We start from the raw sequence: 23,859 nt of genomic DNA, 5'->3' as shown, positions 1-23,859 counted from the left end.
GATATGCACCAGTAGTTTCTGAGAAGAAGTCGAGACAAAAGTCTGAATTGCTGGCAACACACAAAAAACACCTTTTTTATTCAAGGGCCATAGCTCGTCCAAAATCATTTAACCTGAAAACCCGTGTAATATGCACAAGTACTAGACCTACAGATCAATCCTGTTAAGTTTTATTGAATTGCATTAGTGGTAACTGAAGAGTAGGCCTGACAAACTTTAAAAATAAAAATCATTAAAGGGGCATTACTCTACAAAAAAAATCATTGAACCGGGAAATGCCGGCGATATGCACAACTTGCTTTTGTACTGATTATTCCTGTAAAGTTTGAATGAAATTGCGTCGTTTTTGTCGAGTAGTCCGGACAGTTTTCCTGACGGACTGACGTTCTCACAGGACAGTAATTATGTGGCTACTCTATTGTTCTCTCTATTGTTCTTTTTAGCCACGCAAAAGAAAATAGCCACATAAAAGCATTACGGAATGAATGACATCAAAGAGAAAGAACAGTTACCTATTGTCCCTCTAGCCACATAATTACTCTCCTGTGAGTGCGGGCAGACAGATGTCCGTGCAAACATCCAATGGTAGTCCGTGCATAATCTGACTTTAAAAAGGAGGAAATCACATAAATCGACTGGTTAATGTGGTTAGTCTACTTGTTTACTGGGGAAAGTGCAACATAAATATCCAAGAACTAGCACATAAACCCCAAATAACGGACGACGCAGAAGTGATTCCTATATGTCGCCACTACTCTGTCGAGGCGACACAAAAGTGATTTGGAAAATAAAAACCGCTTTAATTTTACTATAAAACGAATTAAAAATCAAGTTCTTATAAATGTGTACATGTATACACACAAGGGCCTTGAACATGATTACTGGTAATGAATTTTATAATTCATAACCTTATTTGAAAATGTCATGTTTTAATAAATTTGATCAGCAATGCGAAAATCACATTAGAAATTGTCACGAAGACAATGAGAATTGTATAGATTTTAACTCGCAATGCTGAAGATGTTTTGGATGTATGAGACTATTGTACACATATATCTTTTACAAAATAATATACTTGACATTTTTTATTCCAGTTGTGGCATATACATAGTTCCCAAACAGGAAGCACTAATCAAATTACAATTTGAATGGAATTTAAGATTTACACCGTTCCATTCTCTACTTATCCAAGGGTAAAGTATGCATCCAAACACTTGGACCCGCTTCTTCGTCGTTACGATGAGATCTATCTACCCTCGAACCAGACCTCGTACAGAGATTATACCAACAAACAGGAGTTCAAGCTATGTCTACAAACCTTGGGCGATGATCAAGATATTGATATCAGAAGTGTAACAAAACAAAATGATATACCTGATCGCATTACAGAAAAATGCGCTAATGTTAAAGAGCTTGTTCGAAAAGGATGTCTTCAAAACTCTTTTGTTATCATTGTTGCTTCTGATATCAATGAAGACGACATACCTACAAACAACAACGTTGGGACTATCTGCCTGGTGACTGACACGAATGACAGCCATGCGGATTGGTATCAAGGAACGCTTTGTGTTTCCAAAGGAAAACTTTACGAAAGTGTCAGCGCAATGATTGAATTGATTTTATACAAAGCATCAGGAATGAAAAGCAAATGTCAATATCTGCTGCAAGATTTGAATACAATTTTTGAAAAACAACAGACAGGTATCTTTCGTAAAAATATGATTCTACATGTTTGATTAATTAATGTCCTCCTTTGAAAATATTAAGTGGTTTAAAAGAAATATTTAATGAATGAAAAGAAATATACTAAAAACTAAACATACTAAAATTCATTTATTATTCACATTTACGATATTTTTATATACAAAATCATCTCCGAATATTTTTTTGTCTTTTTTGTGTGTAAATATATGATTATTTACATCACTTTAAGAAACATAAATTTATAGGGGTTTTGTGTCTGTGTGTGTGTGTGTGCGCGCGCGTGTGCGTGCGTGCGTGTACGTGTGTTTTTCGTTGTTGTTTTTAGATTAAAATCGGTTAGAAACAGGTTATGAGATATGTGATAATTAAACATTAAATATTATCTTACATATATATTTTAGAGTCATTGCCACAACGATCGAAGTCAGTAGAAGACATAATATCAGGAGGTATGTTGGAGGTTATATATTTATATATTAATCAGCAGTTTGCAAGAAAATCATCCAGCACCTTACTTATATGTCTTCACTTATGGTTTACATTTTTCAAATATGCGTCCGTATGCTTTCATTCTTTTTTTATTTCATAGCCTTTTCACTTGAAAAAGTTTGCTGCATAACATGGTTGTATTACATAATTATAATTTTCGTGCGGAAGATATTCTATTGTGTTTAAGTATTACTTATTTTGTGAGATGAAACAAAATAAAAAAGAATATAAGAAAAACGTTTTACTATAACATTTTACAACTGACTTATTTCAGCAGAAGAATACGTGCCCAAGCGAACTAGCTCAGCTAAAGAGAGGAATATATTTGGTATGCCTTTATTTACAAATCATACGCTGTATATGAATACATTCGAATCATATGTAAAAGAATACTCTGAAGAAGTTACTAATAATTGCAACATGGCAAAAACCATAACGTCCGTTAACAATGTCAGTTCGAAATGAGCTTATTTAAGAGACAACCTTTCGACAAACCCCTTGAATTGCTATTAAATCTTAGACTTGTTTGTTTGAACTTGTATATAATTCAGCTATGACAATTCTAGGAAAGGTTGTATTTGTTCTAGAATACAAGTGTTATTTTTGGCGATTGAATATACAAAAATAATTATCAAAGAAATAGAAGATATTAATCTAAGATATAAGTTTTTATGGCTATTTTGATTTATAACGTTCAGCCAAACATTATATTATAAATTGCATAGCAAGAATAACTAATTAACAGTTAATGTTACATTTGGCTTGCTATTTTCATTAAGTTTAAGACACGCATGCATATATGTATATGCATTTACTCATTGAAATCTATTAAATCTATTTTAAATACCATCTAGAATAAATGGATAAGGAAACATTTATATGGAACAAATCTGGATACATACTCAAACATGAACAGGGACAAAATTGCACAGAACAAATATTTTGTAATTAACTCCTGGTAAGAGTTGTAAACCATCTAAATGTCAAACAAACACACATATATACGATATACGTATAACTTAAAACCCATCTGGCACAGCGAATTAAAAGGACTATCTGACATTACACATGTATCAACTGCATGCCTAGATAGTGAATAAGCAATATAACATAGAAACATAGTATTTTTTATCATTCCGAAAGTCAGAAGAAGCACACAAACGTTATATAACACATGTGCAGAGTAAAAACCAATATTGGCATAAGGTATTCTATATAATACCTATCTTTAAAGACAAGACAGCGAAAAGAGCGCCTCTCTGATGAAATGCTTGGCATGTTTAGCCGAAGTTTAATCCCAGATATTGAAAGACCACTTTTAGACAAATTACAGACAAACATAATAGAGTATTACATTTTAGCATTAAACTTCGGAAGTCGAAAGTGTCATACAAATAAATAAATATAAATATAAAAAACACATTTGGCGACAAATTAAAAGCTAATTTAGCATCACAAAGCGCATTTGGCATAAAACATTTTTGACTGCGTGCCAAAATGGCGTATTGGCAATACTAACATTAATGTATATATTTAGTAACTCCTGAAGACTAATATATACATAACTCCGGAAGTCGGAAGTGTCATACTTGGTATATAATATACATACTTACAAATGCCCATTTTGGCATAAACATGTATTTTTGACTGCGCGCCCATGTGGCATATTGGCAAAAATATATTTTTGATTCCATGCTCGTATATTTTAAAGACACAAGGAGGGTCATACCAATATAACAAATATATTCATTCCTTTTACATAATCGAAGATAACACTCTTTTTTTCTGTTAACATCTGAAACCACGTGGTAGAACTACTTTCACTCCGTATTGTTTCCGATGTTATAATGAATAACAGCCGAGGATGTTCCGATTGCTGGTATGGTTATGCAATCGCAACTACTCGGCCCTTTCCGTCAGTCTTCGGATATTATAGATACTAGCCGAGGCAGATCTGAGTGTATGGTTATCACTTAATGACAAACCAGGGTTGTTTCCCTCGTAATTAATTGCATTTATGAAATACAAGATTTCGTATAATGCTTATTATATAAAAGTCCGATAATTTCCAAACAACCGGTATACAAGTTCCTTCATGAGAAAAATTCAAGTAAAACTTAAAGATTATTTCATGGTAAACGCATCGTATGGGATACTATTTTCAAATTGAAATATGCCCAAGACAAATATGTGTGAATTTTGGCATTTTTTATCGGTCTTGATAAAAATCGTTCAGTGAAGTTTTTTATATTTTGGACTTTTATATTATATATGATACCTATCTTTAGAGACAATTCAGCTAAAAGAGCGCCTCTCTGAAGAAATGCTTGGCATGTTTAGCCGAAGTTTAATCCCAGATGATGAAAGACCACTTGTTACAGACAAACGCATTACTAAACAGGTAGTTTCATAATATGTACCTTTAAACAATGTCTTAGTATTAAGTAATTTTAACAATACCCTTAAAAATATTACATTCCAAAAACGATAATATGTCTGGTATTGACTAATGCAGGTCAAACTGAGCCTGACAGTTTTGTTTTTGTCATGCTCTACTGCTCCAAAAGAGCGTCTTTTTTTCAAAATACTGTTTATAATACCATAAAAGGTATTGTTAAGAAAGTATAAATTGTATATAATTGATAAACGAATCTGTCTCTTAAATGTCTTAAATGCAAAACGATATTTTTAATAGTGAATAAATATGTTTTTATCCATAAATAGGGATTAGAAGTTTTAATCTTGACACAATTACATTCGATTCATAAAAACTAAATTTATCAATTTTCAGTTGAAGGAAGATCTTAAAAACAAAAGTTCATCAATAAGAAGTTGCGGATACCGCGGTTGCACTTTAATCATTTTTGTTGATGTAGATTGCGATCCGCAGAATCTAAAATTTTCGCTGAAACACCTGCTGAAGAAACACAAAATCGCATCATTTTCTGTAGAGCCGTTGAATATCAAAGAATTTTGTAAGGTTGGATCAGAAACTGAGGCAGTTTTTGATGATGACGAAACCAGAAAGTGTGGAACATTAGGTGGATTTGGTTATGCTAAATCATGCAGTGGCAATGAAAGTAAAACGATCGGGTTAGTGTCTCGACATGTCGTTACCATTGGTGACAGTCCTGCAACCTGTGCATTTATCCATTCTGAAGGGAAAAAAACAGGAGCATCTGTTGATATTGATAAATCATTTGGTGATAATCACGAAAATGTCTTAGATATTGCAGCAATTTCCTTCAAGGAGGACAAATCGAAATTCGACACAACATATAAAACATCAGATGACAAAAGTGCGAAAGGCGTTTTAACTACGTACACCACGGAACAAATGAAGGGGCTTCCTGTTCAAATATGTGGAGCGTGCACACCATTAGGACGTGGAACTGTAACAATGCCAAAGATTGAAGGTGTAAGAGATAGATGTATGGATGAAAATTTTATTTTTGTCGAAGATGACATCACTGAAGGAAAGGAAAATGAGGTTTTCTGTAAAGAACGTGATAGTGGCGCAATAGTTTGTACAGACGATCAAGATAATCCAGATAAGGTACAGTTAATTTCAATGGTAATTGGGGAGAGCATAAAAAAGAAAGGCTCATATGCAACACTAAAACTAAAAGAAGGAATCAACCAAGTTGAAGAAGAAACCAATTCTACCATTAAACTTTTGTAACTAATCATCAGCATCATAACTTATATTAATAGAAAACATATAGAGGATATTGAATGAATGTACGTTTAATACTAAATTTATTGAACGATTTTTATTCAACGACTTCAATAGATTTAGTATTGAATCTTCACGAATATAATATTCTATTTAACACATATATAAAATAAAAACGGCAAAATGTTAAAAAGAGCCATTTTTTATTTAACAAAATATGATTTTTTTTCAAAACGGCTTATATTAAGTTTTTTGATATATAAGATCAGAACATGTGCTGGGATTGACAAATATACATTTTATTTGGATTTTAAAGAAGTGTGTATATTATTATAGACGTTGAAATATGATTTTTTTTCAAAACGGCTTATTTTAAGTTTTTTTTATATATATATGATCAGTTTATGTGCTGGGATTGACAATTATACATTTTATTTGGATTTTAAAAGCGTTTTCATGTCCCCATCCCAAGTGTGTGTGGATTGTTTGATTACAGAAATATTAGATAATGATGCTTATTTCTTGTTTTAGAATTTTGATATAGAAAATATGAGAGAATGGTGTTTATTGTTTGATTTTTTTACGAAACTTGTTCATTTTTATGTTTTTTGGTAAAATTTGATTATTAAGAATCATGAATGTAATGGAATATAGCGACCACGGTCCTTGATTGTAAAATTTAACACAATCAATACTTCATTCCTTGGTATTTAAAAAATCCTTTGTTCAGAAATGATGGTGGACTTCACGGGAACCTGCTGGTACATATTTCACCTGCATTTTACGTTCCCATTTTAATTACAGCTTTCCTAATTCGAACATTTCATAATCTCCATGAGTACATTACTTTCGAACTAGTACAAATAAAATGCATCAGATTTTATGCCTTTAAGATTCGTTTTATGATATTGAACACAAAAATATTAACTTAAAGGTATTTGGTTTTTACCTGTTTAGATGTTTTATTCTTATTTTTATGTTGTTGTTTTTATTTTGTTAATTTCTTATTCTTTATGCGTTGTTCTTGTCGATATTTTACTTGTTGTTGATAAGTTTTTTGGCTCCAATTATTATTGTCCAGAATGATATTTCTATAATTTTTTTTACAAAAACTTTATTTTTGTGATTCCATCATTTTGTTATTCAAGTATGTAATGTTCGATTTTTTATTTTGTTTATATATATTTTACACATTTTGAAATTGGTTTAGATCTTACATACCACCTGAATTTGTTCAAATTCAAATTTCTTTATTCACTTCAGACATGAACAAACTATGACATTATAAGGTGAAATGATACATGTATAGAGAGATTCGATGCATCAGTAATAGAGTATTTTAGACATAATATTGCATAACACCGAATAGCCAATTTACATTTTATCGTTGTCTTCATTTACGAAGACTTTATATGTGTATATTATAATTTGATACTTGGTATATTAACAACTTATACCAGTAACACCAAAACTTGTGAAAACAAATATCACCTCGATGAGTAGGTTATCAATGGTCCTAGAGCGAACGACCCCCTTCCTCTAATCGTGTGTTCGAAAGCTTTTACATGATTGTATGAACGAAGAATCAGTTACCACCCACGGCAAAGACCATGGTTTCTCTGAATAATTTCAGTGGAAAAATAGATTATATGAGAGACAACTTGTCGATAAACTCCGTGAATCGCTATTGTATATTTCAAACTAGTTTGGTTGTACTTGACTAACTATATTAAATTGCTTTCTTGTTTTATTCTGGAACACACTTCTTTTGCTGATGTATATATAAACATAATATGTAATAGGTCATCGATATTTAATAGTTGTCTTCATTAATAAAGACTTCAGACTTTCACGTGTACATTAAAAGTTGCTCAAGATAACAGTGCAAACAAATATTTTTTAGTCTAACGTTAAAATTTATCATTTTAGGTTATTTGTTATTTTTTTAATATATACAATTCTAATGTAAATAATATTGCATATTAATTAAGAGGTGGAATAATATTAATTATATCCCTTTTACGGGGAAGCGAGTTTTAATCTGCTAAAACTGTGATACCTACATTGAATACCTCACGCTCATGTTTCGTACTTGCCTGTGTTTTTTATGAAATATTTGGTATATAAAAACCCCGTACAGGATAAAACTTTAAACAAGTACATCAAAACTTGTGAAAACTTAAAGCATTTCTTTGGGGTTTTTTTAACAGGACAGTATTTTTTTTTTATCTCAAATCAATACATAGACATATGAGAGTACGAAATAAATGCGAAATATAAAATGGTTTGTGATGTGTGCAGCGATATTTTTAGTCAATTAAAATGTTCTATTTTGTTTTATTTGTTGATAATCAATGTTCATATAGTGATTAACGATCTCAATATTTTATTCATCATTTTTTTATTTATAAAGCTATTGATTACATGTATATATGTATGTCATCAGTATGAACAACAACGTTATATTCACATTTTCATTATTAAAGTCGTATGTAAAACAAACAAACGAAAGTAAATTGTAACGACAAATTGATAAATCAACATATAATCGATTTGTATTATTTTAATTTTTGAAAGGATTTAGTTAAATAACAAATCAAGAAAAGTACAGAGTTGGGGTTTACTTCCATTTGCAAATTCAAACATTTGCATCGTTTATGGACCATTATGTAGACAATTACACAACTTTTCTCCAAGCATTAGACCAGACCTCTCACAATGCGCACAACAGACTGGAATACTGTTGATGCTTCCAGCATATGTTTTGTTTGCTCCCTTTAAACATGGTTCACATTGCGGTCCTTTTCAGCAGTCACCTTTTATTTCTAAAATTAAAAAAAAGATTAAATACATTATAACATAAATGGACACGTCAATAGAGACATTTTTTAAGAACCAAACATGTACAAAATGTATCTATATTTAAATTATTTTCTGCAACGTTGTTATTTCTTTTGAATTTCATGATGTTATATACAATTATTGACTTTAAGAGATTGTAGATGAAATGTTACTTATTATACCTTCTGGGTAATTGAACGTACAAAAAGGTCTTCCGTCACTTTTTCTATTTCCAGCATTGCAATACTTCTAGCAATATGGACAACATACTTTGACATCTCTAGATCCAACCTTGACAACCTTAAAATCACCTACAGGACATCTGTCACAATAGCTGCCAATCTTACAGTTTGCTAAAGAGATAAAAATATGTTGTTGTTATATACTTCATACTAATTTATGTTATAGAGAATAGTGTGTAAAGTTGTTTCATTAATCAAAGAATATTGTACTATACTTGATTTGAATAATCAGCAATAAAAATACTATATTTGTTCTGTATCATCAACAATATTATTCACTATTTGTTTTTTATCAGCAATGTCATTCGCTTTTTTAATCAGCATTTATTTTGTTTTCTATTTGTTTTGTATCGGCAGTATCTTTCTCTATTTGATTTGTATCAGAAATCTCATTATGTTTATTATATCAGATACATCATTCTTTATTTGTTTTTATTAGCTATCATTCTATAGTTGCTTTTATCAGAAATATCACTATCTATTTGTTGTATCGGCCATGTCATTGTCAATTTTTCATTTAAATTTTGTTCTGTATCACCAACATCATCCTCCTTTTCTGGTATCAGCAACTTTATATTTGTTTTGTATAATCAGCAATATCATTCTCTATAAGTTTTTGTCATAGTCTCCTATAAAAAATCATTTTTGATATATTCTTTCTATATGTTTTGTGATTAATGAATTTTGATTATACAAAGTTAAGATTACAAAATCAGGCGCAATACTTACAAATATGGTAATTTTTATATGTACCGCAAAATCAGTCATTATTGCACATAACATGTAAATCATTAGATATACTTGAATCTTGAATCATTTTACTTTTCCGAAAATCTTAGAACATTTTTCTCGAGCTTGATTTTCTTGAAATAGTTTGACACATCTGGAGGCCTGAAGGTTTAAATTCAATAAACTCCGAACTTTGTCTATGCATGAAAATGACAATAATGGTACATAAATAATTTATTTGTTGATATTCATATTTCTATCTTTATTAAAAATATATTGTACACACATTGTCTTCTTTTGTTTATTTTGACCGCAGAAACATCGCGATGGACATTGTAAAGTTTTGTAAAGCTACTCAAATTGTCAATCTTTTGTTTAAGGTTAAATTGTGAAATCTTGAAATATTTTGGCTCATTATGATATTCAATATGAAATAAATTATTGACAAATACAGTATACAAATGATTATTCGGTATTGATGTCACAATATGTTTAAAGTCACAATGTCAAATGGTATTCACGTGACTAACACGTGACTTTTAAGAAGCCGACAGGATGCAGGCCTGCACCTGTCTATTTTTATATTTATTTTTTTCCACATTAAGTGTACAAATACTTTTTGCTTGATTTGAGGAATAATCAATAATCAATAGAAAATAAGTCATTCGACGAAACAATGGAAAACAACAATTAGTAACATTGCATCATAGTTTAACTGGCAGCCATTTTCTTAATAAAAGAGAAAAAATAAATTACTGCTAAATTAAAGCAACTCAAACCTTTAAATATTACGAAAACATAATATTCCTTAACAGTGTTAAACATACATTCATATTTGTATAAGTTTTAAACGTAAACTTCATTATGGTAATGAACTCAAACAAAGATTTAAGAGAAAACAACTGTTTTTAAAGGGAGAAAACTGGTATAGATATGAGTTTATGACATACCAGGGTTGTCTCTTTTGTAATTAACTGCTTAAATGAAATACCAAATTTCGTATAATGCCTATTATATAACAATCCAATTATTTCCAATTACTCGAATTTCAGCAAAGTTTAATGATTATTTTATTGTTAAGGCATTGTTGAGAATACAATTCTTTCAAATTAAGATATGTAAAAGACAAATATGGAAGAATTGTGGCAATTATGCATCAGTTTTGATAAAAATCGTTCTGTGAAGTTAGAAACATTACATACAAACACATTACTACACACGCAGTTTAAAAGCATAGTATAAAGTGTGATTCTTAACAATATCCGTAAAAACACAATACATTCCAAATTTAGAAATTAGTGAGGAAACAAAAAGTCGTATTATTTTCCGTAGAGCCTTTAAACATCCAAGAATTAAGTAAGGTTGGGTCGACAGCTAAAGCAATTGTTGATGATGACGAAACCAGACATTAGGTGGATTCGGTTATGCTCAGTCACACATTTGCAATGAAAGTAAAACCATTGTGTTAGTGTCTCGACATGTTGTCTCCATTGATAAAAGTTCTGCAACCAGAGCAGACATCCATTGTGAAGGAAAAACAACAAAAACATTTGTTGATATTAATAACTCATTTACTTGACTGTACTCTTTTATTACTCTTTTATTCTAATATTTGGTAAATGAAAAAAAAAACTTACAAGATAAAATCATAAACAAGTACATCAAAACTTGTGAAAACATAAAGATTTTCTATTGGTTATTTTTGAAAGAATAGTACTTCATTACCTCGCAGCAATAAATACACATATACGATTACGGAATAAATGCAACATTTCAAATACATGACATGTGTGATATGCAAACAGTTTAATAAAACGGTATTTTTCAGTCATTTAAATGTTCAGTTCTATTAGTTTATTCAATGTTCATATAGCAATCAATGATCTCAATATTTTGTTTATCAATTTTGTTATTTGAAAAGTTATGTAATGGAAAAAGCATCGACACACGAGGCTACCTGATTTGTACGAGGGGGAGTGGCCCCCGAGTTTAAATCAGATTGCCGAGTGTTTGGATGTTCTTTCTCTTTTGTATCATAGTCAAAGATAAAAGCACGTTCCTTGATGTCACAATATGAAACCCCGGGAAAAGTAACCAATGAACAAGCATCAGAATATAATATTTCTGTCGCTTTCCTTTTCTCTGCCGTCACACTATTTAAACCCCAGCAAAAATGAGCCAATCAATGGGCATGCTATTGAGTGCGGGTAACTAATACTTGCACTCCAGTTAACGCACTGTGCATGTATATGTATACAATTTAACTCTGATACATTTTCAACAGAAATTAAGGTCCGTAAAATATGATACAATAGTTATATGTATATAGGAATGTTATCATTTTTATCAACAACGGAATATACAACGGAATATACATATGATTTCTTCAAATAAAATAATATGTTAAAAGGAAATTGTTGCACGTTTAGTTCACACACTTTTTTACGCGGTGACCATTAACAGTTTTATTTTATGAAATGACACGAACGTGTAAGCTTGAAGTCTGCATGATAACCACCTAATGAACATATCTGCTTTTATTATAATACATGTAATCATTTAGTAACTCTTTTCAAGCCATTATTATTTGTACAGTTTTAATATGAAAAACAGACAGTTCAGTATTTGTGTGATAATACCTTTGTGTTTTGACATTGGGGGCAAAAATTATATACAAAATATTGGTTTTTTTGAGTTTTTTGGGGCTGTTAATGTGCTGCATGTTCTTTTTTAAATTTTTTTTTTTAAAACAAGTGTTTTTTGTTGGACATTTTCCCTTGTTGATTTTTTTCAATTTTTTTTATTTTTTTTTCCTTGCATTTTCAAATTTCACAAAAATCAAGCTATTATGGGTTTGCGTTTATAGTTTTTAAATCTTTTCAAAATAATTTTGGGCATTTTAATAAAAAAGTAGAATCTTTTACAAGTTTTTAATTATACCCCTGAGGATGCAAGTTTTAATCTGCTAATACTGTGATACCTATTTTAAATACATCACGCTCATTTTATTTTACTTGCCTGTGTTCTTTATAAAATATTTGGTCTATAAAAAGCCCTTACAGGATAAAACCTTAAACAAGTACATCAAAACTTGTGAAACCTTAACCCTATACCTCATATATATGCGAAACAACGCATTTTCGACCCCCCCCCCCCCCCAAAAAAAAAAAAAAAAAAAAAAAAAGAAGAAAATTTTGGACTTGTGAGAGGCTAAAAATGACCCAAGATCGATCAAAATGTAACGTGTAACAAATGCTGAAAAGCATCTGACTCTTTCTCAATCCATTGAGAAGTTGCAGCACTTTGAAATCAATTTTGATGGAAAATTCAATGCAAAATAGTGATTTTTGGCAATTTTGAGATGTCCTCTCGTTGCCATGGTAATACGAAATTTAAGCCTGAGTATGTTGTTACAAATGAAATTGTCCAGATAACATTTGTGCCAAGTTTGATTAGTATTGAAGCAGTTTTTATAGTTTTATAGCAATTTGAACTTGTAACGGGATACTTTTCACTGAAAACCGCCATTTTTCACAAAATGCTTATGAAGTAATGGGTTAAACAAGCACATCAAAACTTGTGAAACCTTAAAACTTGTGAAAACTTAAAGCATTTCTTTTAGTTATTTTTAACATCAATAAATAGACATATGAGAGTACGGCATAAATGCAAAATGTCAAATACATGGCATGTGGTGTGTGCAAACAGTATTATTAAGCGATATTGTTCAGTCATTTTAAATGTTCTGTTTTGTTGTATTAGTTAATTATCAATTTTCATTGAGTGATCAACTATCTTAATATTTTATTTATTATTTTCTTTAATTACAAAGCTATTAGCTACATATATATATATTTAATTGTTGAAACGTTTTAGTTTAATAAAAATCAAGAAAAGTACATTGTTGGGTCCACTTTCATTTCCAACACCAGTCAAACATTTGCAACGTTTATGGGCCATTATGTAGACAATTGCACTCATTTCCTCCAAGCATTAGACCAGATCTCTCACAATTCGCACAACAGACTGGAATACTGTTGATGAATCCAACGTATGTTTTGTTTGGTCCGTTTAAACATGGTTCACATTGCGGTCCATTCCAGCAGGTTCCTTTTATTTCTAAAATTTAAAAATTATTATATACATAATTTCTCGTCTATAATAATATAAACGGACACGAAAATAGAGACAGTGAATAAGAATGCATGTTGTACCTATATTTAAGCTATTTTCTGCAACACTTTTATTTCTGTTGAATTTAATGATGTTATATACACTTATCGACTTTAAAAGATTGTAGATGAAATATTACTTCTTCTATCCTCTGGGTAATTGCACGTACAAAACGGTATTCCGTCACTTTCTCTGTTTCCGGCATTAAAATTCTTCTTGCAACCTGGACAACACACTTTGACATATATGGATTCCACATTGACAATCTTATAATAACCTTCTTGACATCTATCACAATAGCTGCCAATCTCACAATTTGCTAAAGAAATGAAATACAAAAATGTATGTTGTTTTATATACTTAATACTAATTAATGTTATATAAATTATGTAAAGTTGTTTCATTAATCAAGCAATGTCGTACTATATTTGTTTTGTATAATCACCAATAAAAGGTATATTTGTTCTGTATCATCAACAATATTACTCTCTTTTTGCTTTTATCTGCAATGTCATTTTTATTTTTATCAGCATCTGTTTTGTATCAGCGAATATATTGCTCTCTATACGTTTTTTTGTATCGGCAATATCATTCTCTATTTGATTTGTATCAGAACTATTATTATCTAATTGATTGTATCGGCCATGTCATTGTCATTTTTTATTTGTTTTGTATAACCAATATCATTTTTGCGACGGACGCGCCCTCGGGGGCGTTCAGAGCTAAGTCATTTACACATGGGATTTCGTCGGCTACAATCGCGCAGTGTCCTAAACCGATTAACAGCCCAAGAAATAGTACATGAATTTGATCCTTCAAAACTCTCATACTTTGTCGGGATATCTTAAAATCTTCCATATTTAGCCCCATCATTTTCAAATTAAGTTATCCAAGTTAAAATATGAACGTATATTATTGATAAAAACGTTGTAGTCCCATAGTATTATTGCGCAATATGCAAATTACTGCCGAAACGATTTACCGCTGTCGAAAAAGTAGGACAGCAAATTATACTACAATAAAGATGTAAGCTCTGAGTTCCAAGACATAATTAGTAGGAAATAAATATTTCTACATTATACAAAACATTATTATTAACAAATCAAAAGTTTTTCGTGACTCTAGGATAACTCGCGCATTAATAAAAGAAGAACTATTTTCGTGACTCATACCGCGGCTTTAGCTAAATATTCAGCAGTTATTAATAAATTAGATACAGTACAATGGTTAGTATAAATATCTATTTTTGAAAATGCATGTAAGAAGAGAGATTTTCAACACTTTACCACCATGTAGTCTTTCATGGTAAGGAAGTTATAATATCAGTTCTACTTCCGATTCTTGTGGTTTGTTTACATAATATTATTATTCTAGGTCACCTTATGTATACCTTCGGTATTCTAAAATAGATTCTGCTTCACTGTGCTGATTTTTGGACAGGCGATTAGGGAGTACACATTATACATGTAATAAACCAGGGGATTTCATGCAATACTTTTAGAAATTCTATACAATTGTAAGAAGCAAACAAGTTGAAAATGGAATTTAGTGTGAAATTGAAAAGGACAACTAAACACTGTAGTGCTTAAGTGACATTTAAATTAAAATAAAAACAATGTGCTCTGGCCTCTACATCTTTACCTTGTAAATAAAAAAAAAATCTAAAAATACACTATTAATTGCTGATGATTTTAACCAAAAAGTTTTTAATGAGACATATCTAAGAGAAATAATTGCTTGAAATTTATTTGCATGGTTTTATTTTAGAAATATTTCGTTGACAGTTTTTTTTTTCTATTTACATATCATTTCTTGGAATAAATCGATAAGGACACTGATTTACAAGTTTGACCAGAGTTTTTAGGCATACATTTCATTAAGTGCTTGAAAGTAGAAAATCTGAATTATATCAGTTTGGGACACAAAATATATTGCTCTACAAATCTCGAACTTGTATGGAACAAATTTTCTCTGTTATATATTTTGTGTTTTTTTTGTTTTTTTTTTTTTTTTTTAAAAGCCTTAATGTCTCTCCGGTTGCATGTCCGTCGCATTCAGTGCTGCAGCACTTTGATTTGTATCAGCAATTGTGTACTATATTTGTTTCGTATAATCAGCAATATCATTCTCTATAAACTGTTCGTCATAATCTCGTACAATAAAAATCATTTTCTACCTATTCTGAAACAAGCTCTGGATAATGTACATTTAATGTCATTTTCCACTTTTTGCTTTTTATTAATAAATTGTGATTATACAAAGTTAAGTTTACAAAAACAGACGCGATACTTTACAAATATGGTGATTAATACATGTACTGCAAAAATAGTCATTAATCGCACATACAGTAAATCAATAGATTTACATGAATCTTGAATATTTTTACTATTTCTTAACAGTCTTAGTTCATTTTCTTTATAATTAACTTGTAAATGTTTAGATTTATATCTTTATGTATACTTTGTTTCTTCTTTTGTTTATTAGGACCACCAAAAAAGGCGATTTAAATTTTCCATTTTAGAAATTTTGAAATTTGTCATATCTTATGTTTGGCTCTTTAGATATACACTTTATGATAATAATTATGATTGACAAATACAGTATACCAAACACTTACATGGTATTTCATCTGCCGACAGGGAGGCGAGGGCAATCACGAGAATCACAAACAGACCCGCACTAACGATATTCTGAAAGTATAATTATGCTTGGATACAGTTAAAACTTAAAAACTCTACAAATGGAAAGGTCATTTTACATCATTTTAAATAGCAAAGATGATTCTTAGTTGAATACTTAATTCAAATGGTTTTTCGGTGTTGCTGTCAAAACAATGTGTTTAAATATGATAAACAAGATCAACAAGGAAAGGCGTCGTTCTAAGGAAAGCCGTGGCTGACTTATATTGTTTATTTTCAATTTATCTAACCATTTGGATAATATATAAGTTAACTTCGACTATTCATGAATTGAAAACACCTTCTTATTAAACCGGAATCCGTTATGTTAATCCACAGTTCCTAGATATGAAGCCATACCGTCAGTGTATGAAACCAATATAGCAATATATTAGTTGATGTTCGCAATATATGATACCAGTTCTTCAATATATTGAACCAAAAAAGCCATTATAGAACCAGGTTTCCTCATATGAAGCCGAATTAGCAATATATTAATTCATTTTACAATATATGGAACCAATTTATCAATGTATGAAACCAAAGTAGAAATATATTAGTTGTTTATCACAATATATGACAATATATCGTTTATATTCAATATATATGGTACCAAATTAGCCATATATAGATTCAAAAGATCAATATATTGATTCATTTAACAAGATATGAAACCATTTAATCAATGTTTGGAACCGAAGTTGCAATATATAAGTTGATTATCACTTTATATGATACCAATTTTTCAATATATTTTACCAAATTAGCCATACATGGAACCAGATGTCCTTACATAAAAACGAATTGTCAATATATTAATTAATTTTTGCTATTAATGAAACCAATTTATCAATGTATGGAACCAAAGTAGCAACATATGAGTTGATTATGACATTATATGATACCAGTTCTTCAATATATGGTACCAAAGTAGCCATATATATGGAACTAGATGTTCTTATATGATACCTAATTTTCAATATATTAATTCATTTTTACAATATATACCAGAACAGAATACATTTATATGTAAACACAGGTATAATGATGGACGTACTTTGCGTGTGATAAGCTCCAACCAACTGAAAGATTACTAATGTTATCCAAACCAGTTATGAACGCCCCTAATATTTCCAAAGTTTTCAAATTCTTTAAAGATATAAATTCAAAAAAGATGATAACGAAATTTAATCAATCAAATCTGAAATTCCCAATTCTTTAAATAATAATGCACTTAATAGATAAATCGCAAACTAATTTCAAATTGAAAAATGGCCAAGCTGAGACACAATTTGATAACACATCAAATGAATACATCAAACACACATAATCAATAATAGTCCAATTCTATCGCCAGTTTTTTTTAAAAATAATTTTAGAGTAGGAGCTATTTAGCCAGTTTATAAAACAAAGGATACCCTTCTAACCCTGATAACCATCGTTTCTTAGGGAAAACGGGTCGTTGGAAACCCATGACAAAATGTTACTTCTGAGACATTGGCGATGAGATGCATTACCTTTTAATATGTCCTTCTTTCAGAACGATATTCTATACTATACAAAATGTACTTAATTTTTAAGGAACTGCTTAACACAAATGATAGTCAGACCTTTACAAGCTTTAGCTATGTAGTGGTGGGGTTTATGTCAAATAAACACTCAGTGATATTTATGTATATTTTTCAGTAAAGAATAAACCAGGCTTTGCAAGAAGAAATCTAATTTAAATAAAATGAATATAAATATCAAGTATTTCTTTTAAGAAATTACTGAGACAACGAAGATTTTATAAAGTTATCCTATTACTTTGGAAGCAATGAAAGGTGTGGTCATATACCAGGAAATGTTAGCTATCCCAGAACCAAATCATCTAACAAGAGCCACCGCTGGACGGGGGCAACCCTCGACTTTTTACTTTCTCTAAAAGCAAACAAAGTAATGTTTGAACAAAATATTAACGTTTCCTTTTTATAAAATTAATCGGTCTATTTTGTCACATTAGTTTTATCTATATAGTTTGTATATATAAATATACTATTATATATTTAGATAGAAACACGCAATTCTATAAATAGAAACACGCAATTCTATAAATAAAAAATTCTGAAAATAAATACACGTGGTGGAGTCACGTGGTGGTGACACGTGGTGGTTTCACGTGGTGGTGATCCCTTCAATAATGGCAAAGTTACAGCCAGTTACAGCAAAAACAATGTGAATTTCAATAATTTGAACTTCAAGTCAAGGTCATTAATGAGTGAACGTCAAGGTCTGTCTGGTTATTTTTAAGGGATATCTTTGAAGATTTTTATGTTCAAGTTTGAAGACAATCCATTCAAAAATAACACAGTTACAACCAATAACAGCATGAACAAGCAAAATTTAACCTTGAAGGTCAAGGTCATTCATGGATGAAGGTCAAGGTTAGTGTAAGTCTACTGAAAGGTCTTGTCCCAAGGGTTGTTGTGGCCAAGTATGAAGACAATACACCAAGAAATAAAAAAAGTTTTGATCGAGGTACAAGTTTGCGGACCGCAATGGCAACGCCGCCGCGACTACAGCAATACCTCTACTTTATTTTAAAAAAAGTCGAGCTAAAAATAACTTTCATACGAAATCAATAATCCATCATTCAACTTTCAAAACCAGTTCAAACACCAACAACAAAAGGACAAAAGACAAACATAAACACAACACCACAATAGATCTGGTCTGGCCTTTAAGATAAATTACCGTATACATTAAAAAATAAAAACTTGGATTATTTAACCCTGTCTACACACATCTACACACTCCCCCTCTAGTAAGAAATGACACCGGCATTTTCCTATGAAACAATTATTTATGAAACCTGGATATATTAAAAAAACTTATAATCAACTCGAAAAACAAAAATGCAGTTCTTTATTCTATTAACCAATTTGTAGCCCATCACAATCTTGATTCTGTTTGCCTGACTTATATATGATCTCCAAATATTAGGCAATCAAAGCAACAATCCAACGATGACCTGTCGCGTCGAACAAAGCAATGAACAGGACATAAGTTAAATGGTTGTTAATTGTATAAACAAGAAAATCGTTGCCATAAAGATAGTCGTGAAATGTATCATAGACAGCCCACCTTAAAGCTAAAAGTTAATTGATCATAGTAAATATGCCCTTTCCGTCTCAAACCTGTGCTAGCATAAGCTATGCCACAGTCTGAGCCATCTCAACTTGCCATAGCCGCTGCGCAGAATAGTTGTGTGTGTGTGTTTTTTTTTTTGTTTGTTTGTTTTTAATTCCATTTTTTGTATGGGCATCAAGACTGGACGAGCACCTGTGGATAATACTGGCAGTCAAATACCAATTATTCCACCAGATGACTTGACACTGCTACCCCGTCCAATCAAATAACTTACCAACCAAACAAACGCCAAAACAAAACAAACGCAATAAATCACACGACAGCACTTACTTTTAACTGAAAAAAATACTTTCACGCGAATTGGTTCTGTGTGTTTATTGTTTAGTTAAGTAGACAAGAACAGACAGAAAGATCAGAAATAGAGTATATATGTATTCAATACACAATTAAAACAACAAACAGTAATAAGAGCCTTAAATTAGGTTTTCTAAATATCTATTTCAATGTAAACAAAATAATTCAAAGACCCTAAACGTTTTCTAAATATCTATTTGAATATATCTATACTAGTAAATTTTACTATAATAACCCAACACCAAGTATTTACAAACAAAAAATCTATATAAACAAAGAAGTTTATGTATCAAATAATAAATAATCAGTAACAGTTTACTGTTACTAAGTTACTAAGTTACTAAGTAGTGCATGTTAAGTTTGTCATTACAAAAATTAACCATTTATAAAAATCGCATTATCTGATTTATTTTAAATACCTGGGGATTGTTAATCCTAATTATTCCCATCTTTACTTTTTTCTTTTCTCTTTTTTTGTGTTTGCCTATAATATTGTTTTAACTTTCTGAATTAATTGCAATTATCAATTACACCTGTTTTATTAATAGACATGTCACGGAAACCCAGTGATGCAATGTTACTGTTAGGTTGATAGAAAAAATCGTAAATGTTACTAAAAAAACGGTGTTGGAAATTCCTTTCTCAAAAACCAGATGGAAAAATCCGTAAATGTTACTAAAAATAGCGGTGTTGGAAAATCTTATCTCACATGAGTTTATCCAAACTTCTCACAATGATTACAGAATTGTAATCACTGCCTTCACAGACGTCACATGATGATGAAAGTCACATGACGTAACGTCGAACCGACCGTTGCATAGAAAATCATTTTTCCCTTTCTGTTTTATTTTTAACTTTTCGTACCTATGTTCGTTATATTTCATCCAAAAAAAATATTAAAAGAATGCAAAATAATATAAAATGAATTCAAAAGCTAAAAAATATAAAATATCAAAATTTGATAAAAATGTTTGTGATGGCAGAGACCTCCAATCGCAACTACTCGGCCCTTTTCGTCAGTCTTCGGATAAGGACATCGATTACAATAGTATGAATACACAGAACGAAGACGTTTTTTTTCGGTCTTACCTACGCTAAGAAACTAGACATGTATAAAAATGGTAATTTAATGCTGGGAGTTGTTGAAAAGTTTATTTCCGATATATCAAGTATATGCCTACCTAAAATAAGTGGATTCATAGATTACAATCTTAAATAAACTACATTTAAACTTGGACACTCCAACTTGTTAAAATTTTGCAAAACAACAGTGATTTTCGGCCATTCTGTCGAACACGAAAGTACAAAATATACACCATATTGTTCCACTGTCCTGGTCCCCTACGACTACGTTCGCTGAACAATAAACAACAGTAACCAATAAATTGGTTACCGTTGTCTACTGTTCTGCGAAGGTGCGAACGTAGTCGTACGAAACCAGGAGTGTAGGTTTTGTACTTTCGTTTTCGACAACATGTCCGACCATCAAGGGAATTTTGCAAGATTTTAACAAATTGGAGTATCTTAGTTTAATTGTAAGTCATTTAAGATTGTATATAAGGTAGAAGAAGAATGTTAACAATTTATTTTCTAAATGCATTATGTGTAAAGACTAGCAAAGTAGCCTGTATTGTTACAGAACTGGACATTGTGGTTGTTCCACAGCGTGTCCTAGTAAAGCTCCATAGCGTTATGGCTACTAGGTGACCCTTTCGTAGTCCTGGTATATAGGAAAAAAATTTTCTTTCACTCAAGCCAGAATAGTTGGGGTTTTTTGTTGGGGTTTTTTGTTTGTTTGTTTGTTTTTAATTTCAATTTTTTTGTATGGGCACCAAGACTGGACGAACACCTGTGAAAAATACCGGCAATCAAATACCAATTATTCCACCAGATGACTTGACACTGCTACTCCGTCCAATCAAATAACTTACCAACCAAACAAACGCCAAAACAAAACAAACGCAATAAATCACACGACAGCACTTACTTTTAACTGAAAAAATACTTTCACGCGAATTGGTTCTGGGTTTTAATTATTTAGTTGAGTAGACAAGAACAGACATAAAGATCAGAAATAGAGTATATATGTATTCAATACACAATTAAAACAACAAACACAGTAATAAGAGCCTTAAATTAGGTTTTCTAAATATCTATTTCAATGTAAACAAAATAATTCAAAGACCCTTAACGTTTTCTAAATATCTATTTGAATATATCTATACTAGTAAATTTTACTATAATAACCCAACACCAAGTATTTACAAACAAAAATTCGATATAAACAAAGATTTTTACAATCAAATAATTAGTAACAGTATACTATAGTAGTACATGTTAAGTTTGTCATGAAAAAAAAAACAATTTATAAAAATCGCATTAACTTATTTATTATAAATACCTGGGGATGGTTAATCCTAATTATTCCCATCTTTACTTTTTTCTTTTCTTTTTTTTTTGGTGTTTGCCTATAATATTGTTTTAACTTACTTATCAATTGCAATTAATTATGAATTACACTTGTTATATTTATAGATATGCCACGGAAACCCAGTGCTGCAATGTTATTGTTATGTTTCTCAATAACCAGATAAAAAAATCGTAAATGTTTCTAAAAGTAGCGGTGTTGGAAAATGTTTTCTCAAAAACCAGATAGAAAAATCCGTAAATGTTATGTTGATAGAAAAATTCGCAAATGTTCCTAAAAATAGCGGTGTTGGAAAATCTTTTCTCAAAAACCAGATAGAAAAATCCGTAAATGTTATTAAAAATAGCGGTGTTAAAAATATACATGGGTATATCCAAAACTCCTACGCTAAGAAACTAGACATGTAAACAAATAGTAATTTAATGCTGGGAGTTGTTGACAAGTTTATTTCCAATATATCAAGTAAATGCCCACCTAAAATAAGTGAATTCATAGATACAAAAGCAAACAATACATTATTTGTATATTTATTATTATGGTTGTAGAAACCGAAAGTACAAAATGCCAACCTGTTGACATTCAGTCGCATTTGTTTAAAATTGTACATCAGTGGGCATATTTAAATTAAAAATGGTTGTCAGATATATTTTCAATCATAATTGTACCGAAACAGACTTAATTTTCTTTTGGATGTCAATTATATGAACATTCGTTTTACATCTCCTCTCTTTATGTTTACATCTGAAACCCCGTGGTAGAACTACTTTCACTCCGTATTGTTTCAGAGGTAATTATAGATAATAGCCGAGGCAGTTCCGAATGAGAGATCTCTGTACTGATAAGGGGAGATCACTGCGTAGGAGATAGGGGCTTATCTCACACTCAACGTGCAGCACTTCTTAAAACGTATTCCTACACATAGGCGATTCACTCCTATTTTTACAAAAATGAAACGCCAAAAGGTCAAAATGTATTAAAAATATGTGAGCTAACCGATTAAATTTTCCATGAAATCAAAATAGATTGATATTAACTTTCGCACTGCAATGAGTCCTACTCTACCTAGGTCCGCCCTTTTCAATATCGATCTGTTTATAAAGTAGCACACTTTAAAATATTGCAAAAGTATTTGTAAAATCGGATATTATGAAACTTTGCCTGAAAAACATACATGTTTTCTGTTATGATAACGATGCTTCTTGATGACGAATCTCTGTTTGATATATTTTATTGAATATTCGGCCCAAATGACCGAATAAGTAGAAAAGTCTTTGCTAACGGCAAACGCTTTTTGTCAACCATTGAAGTATGGACTGAATTCCTTATAAACACTTAGATTATGACACTTTCCGACTTTAATATTGATGTGTTTTATCACGATAACCTTGCTTTTTGATGAGGGATCTCATTTGAATT

General features: G+C 30.7%; 2 protein-coding genes across 4 annotated transcripts; one reads left to right on the top strand and one right to left on the bottom strand.

The window, feature by feature from the left end:
- Positions 1–287: 287 nt before the first annotated feature.
- Positions 288–8,693, top strand: LOC132716921 (uncharacterized). 2 transcript variants are annotated; one of them, XM_060700265.1, is made up of 5 exons: positions 288–1,701; positions 2,106–2,153; positions 2,471–2,521; positions 4,482–4,594; positions 4,985–8,693. In XM_060700265.1, exons 1-5 carry the CDS (start codon positions 1,149–1,151, stop codon positions 5,873–5,875), a joined length of 1,656 nt encoding a protein of 551 aa, XP_060556248.1. In that variant the 5' UTR covers positions 288–1,148; the 3' UTR covers positions 5,876–8,693. The 2 variants fall into 2 exon arrangements, with proteins under 2 accessions (XP_060556248.1, XP_060556247.1); XM_060700264.1 differs by having other exon boundaries at positions 290–1,701; positions 2,468–2,521.
- Positions 8,694–12,608: 3,915 nt separating this feature from the next.
- Positions 12,609–22,562, bottom strand: LOC132716923 (uncharacterized). Of its 2 annotated transcripts, none has more exons than XM_060700267.1 (4): positions 22,417–22,562; positions 16,472–16,544; positions 13,994–14,173; positions 12,609–13,800 (listed from the first exon to the last, which is right to left on the bottom strand). In XM_060700267.1, the coding sequence occupies exons 1-4, from the start codon at positions 22,444–22,446 to the stop codon at positions 13,631–13,633; spliced, it is 453 nt and encodes a 150-aa protein (XP_060556250.1). In that variant the 5' UTR covers positions 22,447–22,562; the 3' UTR covers positions 12,609–13,630. The 2 variants fall into 2 exon arrangements, with proteins under 2 accessions (XP_060556250.1, XP_060556249.1); XM_060700266.1 differs by lacking the exon at positions 22,417–22,562 and adding an exon at positions 20,435–20,558.
- Positions 22,563–23,859: the final 1,297 nt, after the last annotated feature.

Source organism: Ruditapes philippinarum, unplaced genomic scaffold (assembly GCF_026571515.1).
Source record: "Ruditapes philippinarum isolate M1 unplaced genomic scaffold, ASM2657151v2 ctg4742_1_1_1_1, whole genome shotgun sequence".
Taxonomy (NCBI): domain Eukaryota; kingdom Metazoa; phylum Mollusca; class Bivalvia; order Venerida; family Veneridae; genus Ruditapes; species Ruditapes philippinarum.
The sequence above is the reverse complement of the archived record's forward strand: the minus strand, read 5'-3'. Positions and strand labels throughout refer to the sequence as shown.

Bases quoted from the DNA above. Each gene is read 5' to 3' on its own strand.
- LOC132716921 (XM_060700264.1), top strand. From the start codon at position 1,149: ATGGAATTTAAGATTTACACCGTTCCATTCTCTACTTATCCAAGGGTA. The intron at 2,154-2,467 runs GTATGTTGGAGG...GACTTATTTCAG, and splicing joins AGAAGACATAATATCAGGAG to CAGAAGAATACGTGCCCAAG. The intron at 4,595-4,984 runs GTAGTTTCATAA...ATCAATTTTCAG, and splicing joins ACAAACGCATTACTAAACAG to TTGAAGGAAGATCTTAAAAA.
- LOC132716923 (XM_060700267.1), bottom strand. From the start codon at position 22,446: ATGGGAATAATTAGGATTAACCATCCCCAG. The intron at 16,545-22,416 runs GTATTTATAATA...TTATACTTTCAG, and splicing joins TTAGGATTAACCATCCCCAG to AATATCGTTAGTGCGGGTCT. The intron at 13,801-13,993 runs GTAATATTTCAT...TTTAAATTTTAG, and splicing joins TTACCCAGAGGATAGAAGAA to AAATAAAAGGAACCTGCTGG.